The 12,401-nt window shown below is 39.9% G+C and overlaps 1 protein-coding gene across 14 annotated transcripts in view; it reads left to right on the top strand.

Moving 5' to 3' along the window:
* NAA16 (N-alpha-acetyltransferase 16, NatA auxiliary subunit) overlaps nt 1-12,401 on the top strand; it is an 82,740-nt gene that overhangs the window by 63,010 nt on the left and 7,329 nt on the right. For 11 of the 14 annotated variants that reach the window (XM_060128890.1, XM_060128889.1, XM_060128892.1 and 8 more), the window contains 3 exons: nt 109-206; nt 1,069-1,251; nt 1,431-2,690. In XM_060128890.1, coding sequence (XP_059984873.1) covers nt 109-206; nt 1,069-1,251; nt 1,431-1,493 — 344 coding nt within the window. In that variant the 3' untranslated portion in view covers nt 1,494-2,690. Of the gene's footprint in view, nt 1-108; nt 207-1,068; nt 1,252-1,430; nt 2,691-12,401 lie in introns of those variants that run through there. The other 3 variants (XR_009536690.1, XM_060128887.1, XM_060128886.1) reach the window with 2 other exon arrangements.

Genomic DNA, 12,401 nt, shown 5'->3' with positions numbered 1-12,401 from the left:
GCCACCAGGGAAGTCTCTGGAACCATGTTTTAAGTCACTGATAAGTATAAATCAACTCAAATGTAAGACATAGGAATGCACTCATTTTGTAATGTCTTGGTATTTCAGGTGCTAAAATGATGTATTTTCTGGACAAGTCAAGGCAAGAGAAAGCAATTGCTATTGCCACTAGACTGGATGAAACCATAAAAGATAAAAATGTAAAGGTAAGAGTTTTCACACACTGATTCCCAGAGATTGTGGATACTGAGTGATCTAACAAAACATATCTTTACAACATAATTCTTGAGTAGCCCTTTGGAGTTATGTGTAGATTTGGATCTCAGCTCTTCTACCAATTATGAGCTGTGTCATGTTAGGCAAGTTACCTTTCTTAGCTTCCTTTTCCTCATTTATAAAGTGAGGATGAAAATACTGTCTATCTCAGAGTTGGTGTTAACTGAAATAGTAAACTGTGAAGTGCTTGGCATATAATAAGCACTCAGTAAATGGGAACTATTGTTATTAATAAAGGACACTTTCAGTGGTCACAGTTTCAGAGACTCACTTTTTTTAAGTATTAGAATTCTATCACCCTCCCCCCCCTTTTTTTTTTTTTTTGACTGTTGGGTCTTCATTGCTGGGCGCGGGCTGCTCTTCATTGTGGTGTGCAGGCTTCTCATTGCAGTGGCTTCTCTTGTTGGGGAGCATGGGCCCTAGAGCACGCAGGCTTCAGTAGTTGTGGTGCTTGGGCTCAGTAGTTGTGGTGCATGGGCTTAGTTGCTCTGCAGCATGTGGGATCTTCCCGGACCAGGGATCAAACCTGTGTCCCCTGCATTGGCAGGTGGATTCTTAACCACTGCACCAGCAGGCAAGTTCCTTATTGCTTTTTTAAGGTTTTGTAGAATTGATTTTTTAAATATTATTTTTTTTGTGGTGATTACTTATTATAGATAGCAAGAAGTTATTTTAGAGTGTGGCATTGTTGGTTTTCTCTTGCTTAATTAACAAATTGCATCTTTTGATTAAAGTAGTTATTAACCAGAGTTTTTTTAAAAAATAATTTTTATTTTTCCCTTGTTTAAATAGACTTTAATAAAGGTTTCTGAGGCACTGCTTGATGGCAGCTTTGGGAACTGTAATTCTCAGTATGAAGAATACAGGATGGCCTGTCATAACCTGCTTCCTTTTACTTCTGCTTTCCTGCCTGCTGGGAGCGAAGTCGGCGGTCATAGCGCAGCTCTAAACCACACAGCTAACTGTGATGTCTTGGCAAGTGAAATTTGAAATCCCGTAGAAAGTTGACTTCTGTAAAACTCAAAGTTGAATTCAGATCAGGGTTTCTTTTCCAGCTTGTGTGTTAACATAGATATGAAATGAAGTACAGTTGACCCTTGAACAACATGCGTTTGAATTTCGAGGGTCCACTTATATGTGGATTTTTTCAATAGGAGATACTACAGTACTATGCGATCTTCAGTTGGTTGAATCCAGGGATGCAGAACCTCAGATAGGGAAGGACTGCTTATACAGAGGGCCACCTGTATGTTAAGTGTGGATTTTTGACTGCTTGGAGGGAGGGTCAGTGCACCTAACTCTTGCTTTTGTTCAAAGATCAACTGTATTGGATAGAATTTTTAAATGGAGTATGCTGTAAGCTTATTTTATTCTTTATCCATCTATGCCAATTTACATTAAAAGCTCTTAAAATTGCCTGTTATATACTTGTACAGCTTTCTTAAACTTTGGAATTATCAGCATTGTGATTGGTGCTGTCACTTCGTATCATAACTATAATTTCTTAATTAACCTAAGTTGCATACAGCTCTGCTGTATTATTTTTTTTAGATCTGGGTTTCGTTTCAGAATCTTACGTTTTGATCCCTTATTGGTTTGTTTTGTTATTGTTTGTTTGCTTTTTATTAAAGCATATCAATATTAAAGTGTTAACTATATGTCAGAAGTGATATGGAACTCCTTTTGACAGATATTTATTTAAAATTTACTTCAGTTTGAGCTTTTGTCCACCTTACTTTTTGTGTGATTTACCGTTTTCCTTTTTAATAGCCGTGAAAATGCTATTTTCTGTTGAACAGGGGTACTCCAGTTTTATATTGATGATTCAGAATATGGGGATCTGTTTGCCTCTTAATCATGGAAGTTCACTGGTAAATTGGTTGCGTATCTAGATCAGTCTCAAAGACCCCCAGGCAAGAGTTATGCTTTCTTGGCTAAATTGCTTTGCGTTACCAAGTAGTTTGTACATGAGTGCTTCAAGGGAGCATAATAGGGTAAAATACAAATTACAATGAGATATTCTTACTCTTATAGCCATGCATTGACTATTAAATACATTTTTATATCAGCAAAATGAGAATTTAAACTATCAGCTAGTTTAACTATTAAAATATAGTATTGTTGAGCAATATTTTTTGGGGGGGTAGTAGCTTTTGTTCTATCTTGTACAGAAAACAGTAATAGAATCATTGAATATGTTTCTTTCAGAACTGTATAAATGTCTGTAACATTAATACTTCCTTTTAAAGGCAAATATAAATTCAAAAGGGGAGATTTTATTTAGAGAAACAATTAATTAAAATGGTTTTCCTTCACTCTGAGCTAATATTTAGATTCATAATTGTTGAGAGAAAAAAACTTACTGTAAAATAATGCCAACCTATGTAATGCTATAATAAATTATTTTGTACACATTCGCTTATTTGTGTTGTTTCACACTATCAAAATATTTTTTTAAGGAATTCCTTTATTTTCTTTATTATTATTTATTTATTTATTTTTGGCTGTGTTGGGTCTTCGTTTCTGTGCGAGGGCTTTCTCTAGTTGCGGCAAGCCAGGGCCACTCTTCATCGTGGTGTGCGAGTCTCTCACTATCGTGGCCTCTCTTGTTGCAGAGCACAAGCTCCAGATGCGCAGGCTCAGTAGTTGTGGCTCACGGGCCTAGTTGCTCCGCGGCATGTGGGGTCTTCCCAGACCAGGGCTCAAACCCGTGTCCCCTGCATTGGCAGGCGGACTCTCAACCACTGTGCCACCAGGGAAGCCCGTCGGACATTTTTTTAAAGCTTCCTTTAAGGAACTAATTTTGATGTTGAGACGCTCTGTCCTGGGAGCTGATAAGATAGGAGGTGAGGGGTTTGTAGACCGTGGGGTGGCTGTGCTGGAGGGAAGTAGCAGGAGGATCAGGGAGACCATTCATTGCTTTATTTAGGAACATCTTCCTAGTTCTTCACAGATCTCTTCCCAGCACAAGATCTGAGACCAGGGCATTGAGGAAAGAACACAGGTTTTGGAGGAAGACGGGCATTGCCTTTCAAGTTGGTTGTTGATGCTCTTCAAGCTGGATGACTTTGGGCAAGTCATTTCCCCACCGTACTTTGTTGGTAATAGCCTGCCTCTGCTGTGCAGCAGTCTGTAAATGGGAGCTGTTTGCTTTAGTTCAGTAAATGTTTGAATCTCTTTTTTATTCCTCTGCAAGGTAGTTTGTTGGAGCCTTCTGAGCCCAAAGAAGAAATTGCTTCTTCAAAGCTCACCCAACTTGAATCGGAAACTACAGCAAGCTCTTGCAACAGTCCACAAATGCCCTGGATCAGGACTGTCCCCAATACAGTGGCTGTGTTTCCTGAACCAAAGACCCAGGCTAAACCTCATAAATCATATTAAAAATTGTGAATGGTTATAGGAAAAGGATTATGAAAAGATAAATATTCAATGACTTTAGGTAACAAATTTAGGGTTTGATACAATATGTAATTATTTAAAATTGGAACCAGCCTGGAAAATTCAACTTGCAGGTTCTAACAGGTCATCTTCATATTTTTCACAGCACCTGGGTACTCAGATAATGAAAAAAGAGAAAGAAACCAAATTCAGAGATATACGGAGAGAGATTAAAAATCCCAAGGCTCTGAGTTTCCGGTCTCCTTTATCTATAGTCTCTATTGTTTGGAATATAAATAATCTATTGCTAATAATTCTTTTTTTCATTTCTAATATCCTACTGGTCTTATTTATTTATTTATTTTTAAAATTTTTTTGGCTGTGTTGGGTCTTCGTTGCTGTGCGCAGGCTTTCTCTGGTTGCGGTGAGCGGGGGCTACTCTTGCGGTGCATGGGCTTCTCATTGCTGTGGCTTCTCTCGTTGCGCAGCACAGGCTCTAGGCACGTGGGCTTCAGTAGTTGTGGCGTGCAGGCTCAGTAGTTGTGGTGCACGGGCTCAGTAGTTGTGGCTCGTGGGCTCTAGAGCACAGGCTCAGAAGTTGTGGCACACGGGCTTGGTTGCTCCGTGGGATGTAGGATCTTCCCGGACCGGGGCTCGAACCCGTGTCCCCTGCATTGGCAGGTGGATTATTAACCACTGTGCCACCAGAGAAGACCCCTACTGGTCTTTCGAGTAACTATTACCACTGCCCATATCCACCCTTTCCAATACATATTATGAACCCCCCAGGCTAGCCTGTGAGGGTCCTTATGAATAATGGAGCCTATAACAAGTGCTACTCTCTAGGTTATATGCTACTTTCGTTATTTACTTTACTCTCAGAATGGGAGAAAATATTTGCAAACGAAGCAACTGACAAAGGATTAATCTCCAAAATTTACAAGGAGCTCATGCAGCTTAATAGAAAAAAACCAAACAACCCAATCCACAAATGGGCAGAAGACCTAAATAGACATTTCTCCAAGGAAGATATGCAGATTGCCAGGAAACACATGAAAGAATGCTCAACATGTCTAATCATTAGAGAAATGCAAGTCAAAACTACAATGAAGTATCACCTCACACCAGTCAGAATGGCCATCATCAAAAAATCTACAAACAATAAAGCTAGAGAGGGTGTGGAGAAAAGGGAACCCTCTTGCAGTGTTGGTGGGAATGTAAATTGATACAGTCGCTATGGAGAACAGTATGGAGTTTCCTTAAAAAATTAAAAATAGGACTACCATACGTCCCAGCAATCACACTACTGGGCATTCACCCTGAGAAAACCATAATTCAAAAAGAGTTATGTACCACAATGTTCATTGCAGCCCTATTTACAGTAGCCAGGACATGGAAGCAACCTAAGTGTCCATCGATAGATGAATGGATAAAGAAGATGTGACACATATATTCAATGGAATATTACTCAGCCATAAAAAGAAATGAAATTGAATTGTTTGTAGTGAGGTGGATGGGCCTAGAGACTGTCATACAGAGTGAAGTAAGTCAGAAAGATAAATACCATATGCTAACACATATATATGGAATCAAAAAAAAAAAAAAAAAAACTTCTGAAGAACCTAGGCCCAGGACAGCAATAAAGACACAGATGTAGAGAATGGACTTGAGGACATGGTGAGGGGGAAGGGTAAGCTGAGATGAAGTGAGATAGTGGCATGGACATATATACACTACCAAATGTAAAATAGAAGTGGGAAGCAGCCGCATAGCCCAGGGAGATCAGCTTGGTGCTTTGTGACCACCTAGAGGGGTGGGATATGGAGGGTGGAAGGGAGATGTAAGAGGGAGGGGATATGGGGATACATGTATATGTATAGCTGATTCACTTTGTTATAAAGCAGAAACTAACACACCATTGTAAAGCAATAATACTCCAATAAAGATGTTAAAAAAGAAAGAAAGCAAGGAGCCTAAAAAAAATAAAATTACAACAAATCACAAAAAAAAAAAATTATATTTTTAAAAAGCCATAGACTGCCTTGTTTCCACTTCATCTTCTGTTTTGTTATTTCTTGTCCTTAAAATCTGGTTGGCAAAAGTGAAGGGAAAAGATGAGAAGTAGAGAAGGAGAGCCAATTACAGGTGGGAGGGTGGCTGGGGAGGAGGTGGCAGGGGGGAGTGTGGGGTGTCGGGGGAAGAGCCCCTGCTTTGGAGTCATAAGAACTGGGCTGCAGCTTTCACTCAGTCTTGTCCTGCAGTTAGTGGTTTTGTTTGGCTTTTCTCATGAGTAAATTGTTTACATTAAGGACTAGTGTAGAGAGAAAATGGAGTAATACATGCAAAAAGTCTGTTGTGTCCTGGTAGATGTTTAATAAATGGCTCTGAGGTTGAGGGGGAGAGGGGAGAAAGCCCTGATTTGGAGAATGTGCTGGTGTTGTGCGAATACTCCTCTTATGGCTGTTTTCAAGCTGCCCGTTTAGCGTCCCTGAATACAGAGTTGGGAAGTTGGGAAGAGAAGCCACAGTAGGCTCTTTGGAGCCTGGATGAGCCACCTCCAGCACACCACTGGAAAGTGTACCCCAAAGAGTTTGAAAACCCCACTATCCTCATATAAGCAATTGTGTTAACAGTAAATCCTCATAGAACCACAGAAAAATCCATGGCAGGTTTCGTGTTGCTAATTTTTAGTAGCACACAATAGGAGTTCAGCAAATGGGGGGTCAACCAGTGATTGAGTGCATGCAAGACCTCTATTAATTTCCCAAAGGAAAAGCAGTCAGGATGGGGAGGAAGAGCAGGAAATCTTAATAATGGCAAAAGCAATGGGACTTCCCTGCCTGTGCAGTGGTTAAGAATCCGCCTGCCAATGCAGGGAACACGGGTTCGATCCCTGATCTGGGAAGATCCCACATGCCGCGGAGCAACTAAGCCTGTGCGCCACAACTACTGAGCCTGTGCTCTAGAGCCCGCGAGCCACAACTACTGAGCCCACATGCCACAACTACTGAAGCCCGCATGTCTAGAGCCCGTGCTCTGCAACAAGAGAAGCCACCACAGTGAGAAGCCCGCGCATGGCAACAAAGAGTAGCCCCCGCTCACCACAATTAGAGAAAGCCCGTGTGCAGCAACGAAGACCCAACACAGCCAAAGATAAATAAATAAAAATTTAAAAATAACAGCAAACACCCACATTTAGGATATAATTTAAGCCTTTGTTTGAAAATAGGTTGTTGGGGGATTTGGTAACAGGCCCTGGAGCCATTCATCTTGAGGTCACCACTTCACATTTTTCAGGGATGTCAGTGACCCAGAAGGAGCCTAAGTGAAATTGAAGGGGGAGAGAAAAGGATCTTGTCTATCTGTCTTGATACAGAGATCTGGCTTTAGAAGGAAAATCAAAGATGGAATCAGCAAGGGTTAGTACGTTAGAACTGGGCGGGTAAGTGCACTCTGATGCTGTGGCCAGGGCTCTGGAGACCAAGTCTTTATTTTAGCAGCAATTTGACCATGCATCCCTCCATCTGTTTATTAATCTATCTATTCATCATCCATCCAATCAGGGTCTTCAGTTGAACAAAGTAATTTAAACTTGAAATACTTTGGGAGCAACAAATACCTCTTAAATACATTTTAAATATAATTTGGTACATCCGGCTACATGATAATCAATTAGGCAATTTAAAAATTCTTTATTATGGAAATTTTCAAATATACAAAAAAGTAGAGAGAATAGGATAAAAAAAACCCATGTACCCATCACCCAGGTTCAACTGAGTGAAATGAATTGGGGAAGGGTTGAGAAAAGGGGTCCATGTCCACTTGACTTGGCCCCAGCGGCTGCCATTATGATTTCATCTGTTCCTCTATCTCCCCCAACCCATTTATGGAACAGTATGATTCTAGTAATGCCATCCTTTCTCTGGTTTTTCTCTCCTCTATAACCACCATACCATTACCACCTCACATGAAATGTTTTGAGATTAAAGTTTCTACAACACAGGAAAGGATGAGATAATGTCATTTGCAGCAACATGGATGGACCTAGAGATTATCATACTAAGCGAAGTAAGTCAGACAAAGACAAATATCATATCACTTATTTATGGAATCTAAAAAAATAATACAAATGAACTTATTTACAAAACAGACTCACAGACATAGATAACAGTCTCATGGTTACCAAAGGGGAGGTGGAGGGGGAGGGATAAATTAGGAGTTTGGGATTAACAGATACATTATATATAAAATAGATAAACAACAAAAACTGTATAGCACAGGGAACTATATTGAATATCTTGTAATAACCTCTAGTGGAAAAGAATCTGAAAAAAATATATATATATCTCCTTCCCCTGAATTCAGACTAGATATATGTAACTAAATCACTTTGCTGTACACCTGAAACTAACACAACATTGTAAATCAACTATAGCTCAAAAAACCCAAAAAGCAAAACGCTTACACAATACAGGAGAGAACAGTAAACTTTAAAAGGCCACATGCTTCCAAAGGGATTTGTCAGAGGCAATCTTGTAAGGGTACCTACCTTCACGGATGTAAACTGTACAACAGGATGGTTACGACTGTACACTTTCCAGTCAAGGCTCCAGAAAGACGAGCAGGTAGGAGTTTCTCCTGAGTGTTCTCAGCCCCCAGGTTTTTCTGACCAGTTTTAAACCGCTCTGGTGAGCATGTCGTCTACCTCCATCAACAGCTTCTCTGGTCTGTTGGTACCTTTCTTAATTAACAACTGCCAACTAGGAGAGTATATAGGCTCAAGGCTAGGGTCAGGATTTCATCTGCCAACCTGAATCGGAAATACAGGACCTAATGGGGAGTGGGATGGAATTGATTGTTTTAAAGAAAGAACACCAAGTTTCTGATATGTTTCCATTCTGCCTTCTCCCCCTCAGGCCCACCCTCCACCCCACTGTGCATCTTAGCTCTCCAGCCTCTCCACCCATTGGTCTTCTGGAATGCTTTCTTTCCTTCTCCGGCCACTATTTCTCCATCCTTCCCCTGGACTCAGATTAGATGTCACACCTTGGGACCCCCTCCTGTGTGGTTCATCTCCCCGCCTGGGCAGAGAGGTTCTAGGTATGGGATCCTGTATCCCCTGTCTCATCTGTACCCCACCTTGCCTGGCGCAGTCCAGAGGGAAGGGCTCAGTAACTCTTCATGGCAGGAAAGAGCTTGTGGTTTTTCAGAAACTGGTTATTCTCAGCTCGGATTTTCCAGCCCTCCTTTCTGCCGCCCACAGGTAGCCTGGGTACCTTGTTTCTGCTTCTTAGTATTTGTCACCAGCGTCTGGGAAGAGGATGCGAGTGGCACAGACCGTGGATGCTGCTACTGTCTTTAGGAAGGTTGAATTTTTGGCAGTGTGTTTTTTTAATAGTAATTTCTTATATTTATTTTTTATTGAGAGATAACACAAATTTTAAGGGTGCAATATGATGGATACACATGCACACACACATATACATACATACACACACGTGTGTGTGTGTGTGTGTGTGTGTCTAACCGCCAGTCAGGTCAAGATACAGAACATTTTCTTTTTTACTGTCTTGTTAAATGCCATCATATATTTAGACTTTTTTCACAACATGAAAATCAGTTAACAAAATCTGACTAAATAGTTGATATTTGTAACCTGGAGGATTACACTCCGAAGACTTTTATGCATATGTTCATTTGTAATTACCTTCATTGGCCAGCCTCTAGAATGGACTTTAACGTTAATTAAGGAGTTTGCCATTTCAAAGCTAAATATTTTCTGTTGGCAGTGTGTTTGGATTCTCCATGTTTTTAGCTTTTTTCTCCTGTCATTCATAAAACCAAATTCCCCGAGCCTTGAGAGGACCTTGGGAGCGGTTGTCAGAGGATGTGTCTTCAGGAATGGAAAATTCACCAAGGCCAGTCTGTCAAAACAGAAGTGACAGAAGCCATAGAGACCCAAGGCAGGTCTATGAGAGCAGTCCCCCAACTGTGTGCAATGGAATCTCCTCTCCAGAGAGATTCCAATGTCACTAGCATCCCACATTTTGGGAAACCCTGCTTGGGTATTGGATTCTCTCTTTTTCTGGAAGTGGCGAGAGGGCACTCACATTTCTTTATGCCTACCCTCTGTTGAACTGCCTTCCATATACCTCAATATTAAATCCTCAGACCACCCTTTCGGAAGGGACAGCTGAGCAAACAGTGTTCTGAAAGGCTGAGTAACTTGCCCAGAATCAGGTGATAAGTGATGAGCCTGCCATCAAATCCACAGTGGGCTCCCCCATCAGCCCAGGTTCTTTCCATTACTGTTGATGCTAGTGATACAGAGAAGGGTTTCCCACTGGGCGGGACCCACGCTTAGGGGGCATAGGGAATTCCCTATTTGTTCACTCATCAGGATGCCCTGATTCACCCCAAATCACTCAGTGAGACACATGTTTCCTTTTTAATTCCTTCTTTTTATCCTTCTAACTTGGAACATCTCCATTTGGTGCTGGTATATCCCTAATAACTCTCTAATACTCACTGATTTCCCTTTTTATTGATAACAAAGAAAGGAGGCCTTTAGCAGTTATCTGTATCTCTAACATTTTATAGGGTTGTTTTGTTTTCTTAGTATTTATATTTATGTTCCCCTCTTTATATGGCAAATAATAGTAGCTTTACACTTACGGTAGTGCTATATAACCTTTTCTTTTAAAATAATTTGTTTATTTTCCTGAAATCAATTCATCAAAAAATGAATTGATTACAGGAAAAGTTAGGTAATAAAAGCAAAAGTTCAAGTGCTGGGTCAACTAGGTAGCCACATGCAAAAGAATGATGTTAAATCCCTTCCTCACACCACACACAAAAATTAAATCAAAATTAGACACATCTATTTGAGCTAAAATTATGAAACTCTTAGAAGAAAACATAGAAGTAAATTTTGAAACCTTAGATTAGGCGATGTTTTTTTAGATCTGAAGCCAAAAACATAAGCAATAAAAGAAAAATAACGAATAAATTAGACTTCAGCAAAAGTAAAAAGTTTTGTGCTACAAATGACACCATCAAGAAAATGAAGAGACAACCCACAGAATGGGAGACAATATTTGTAAATTATATATCAAATATGGGACCTGTATTCCAAATATATAGAGAACTCATAACTTAATAATAAGAAGAGAAATAACCCAGTTAACAAATGAGCAAAGGATCTGAATAAATATTTCTCCAAGGAATATATACAAAAGACCAATCAACAAGCATATGAAAAGAGGTCTGATATCATCAGTCATCAGGAAAATGGAAATGAGATACTACTTCACAACTGCTAGAAAGGCTATATTGAAAAAGACAGATAATGACAAGTATTAGCAAAGTTATGGAGAAACTGGAACCCTCATACATTGCTGGTTAGACTATAAAATGGTATAGCTGCTTCGGAAAACGTTTTGGCAGTTCCTCAAAATGTAAAACATAGAGTTGTCGTTTAGTTCAGTGATTTCACTCCTAGATAAATGAAAACATGTGTCCACACAAAAATTTGTATATGAATGTTCATAACAGCATCATGATAACTAAAAAATGGAATCAGCACAAATTTCCATCACCCAGTGCACGTATAAATAAAACGTAGTTGTGATGGTTGATTTGATATGGTTATGTGGCCGGGCCATTGTACCCAGATATTTGATCAAAGATTATTCTGGATGTTTCTGTGTAGGTATTTTGGGGATGAGATTAACATTAAATTTATAGACTTTGGGTAAAGCAGATTATACTCCATAATGAGGGTGGGCCTCATCCAATCCATTGAAAGCCCAAAGAGGATAAAAGACTGACCTCCCCTGAGCAAGAAGGAATTCTGCCCACAGCCTGCCTTTGGACTTGAACTGCAGCTCTTTCCTGGGGCTACAGCCTGTTAGCCTACTCCATGAGATTTTGGACTTGCCAAGCTTCCAGAATCATATGAGCCAACTGCTTGAAAATAAATCTCTCTCAGGTGTGGAGAAAAGAGAACCCTCCTTCACTGTTGGTGGGAATGTAAATTGGTGCAGCCACTATGGAGAACAGTATGGAGGTTCCTTAAAAAACTAAATATAGAGCTACCATATGATCCAGCAATCCCACTCCTGGGCATGTATTTGGAGAAAACCATGGTTCAAAAGGGTTGAATGCACCCCAATGATCATTGCAGCACTGTTTACAATAGCCAAGACATGGAAGCAACCTAAATGTCCATCGACAGATGAATGGGTAAAGAGGATATGGTGCATATATACAATAGAATATTACTTAGCCATTAAAAGAATGAAATAATGCCATTTGCAGCAACATGGATGGACGTGGAGATTACCATACTAAGTGAAGTAAGTCAGACAGAGAAAGACAAATATCATGTGATATCGCTTATATGTGGAATCTAAAAAAATGATACAAATGAACTTATTTACAAAACAGAAACAGACTCACAGACTTAGAAAAAAACTTATGGTTACCAAAGGGGAAAGGTGGGGGGGGCGGGGATAAATTGGGAGTTTGGGATTGACATATACACACTACTATATATAAAATAGATAACGAACAGGGACCTACTCTATAGCACAGGGAACTCTGCTCAAAATTCTGTAATAACCTAAATGGGAAAAGAACTTGAAAAAGAATAGATATATGTATACATACTGAAACTAACACACCATTGTAAATCAATTATAGTCCAATATAAAATAAAATTTTTTTTAAATCTCTCTATATACATA

This window comes from Lagenorhynchus albirostris, chromosome 18, assembly GCF_949774975.1.
Source record: "Lagenorhynchus albirostris chromosome 18, mLagAlb1.1, whole genome shotgun sequence".
Classification (NCBI taxonomy): domain Eukaryota; kingdom Metazoa; phylum Chordata; class Mammalia; order Artiodactyla; family Delphinidae; genus Lagenorhynchus; species Lagenorhynchus albirostris.
Note: the sequence above shows the minus strand (reverse complement) of the source record. Positions and strands in the feature narration are given on the sequence as shown.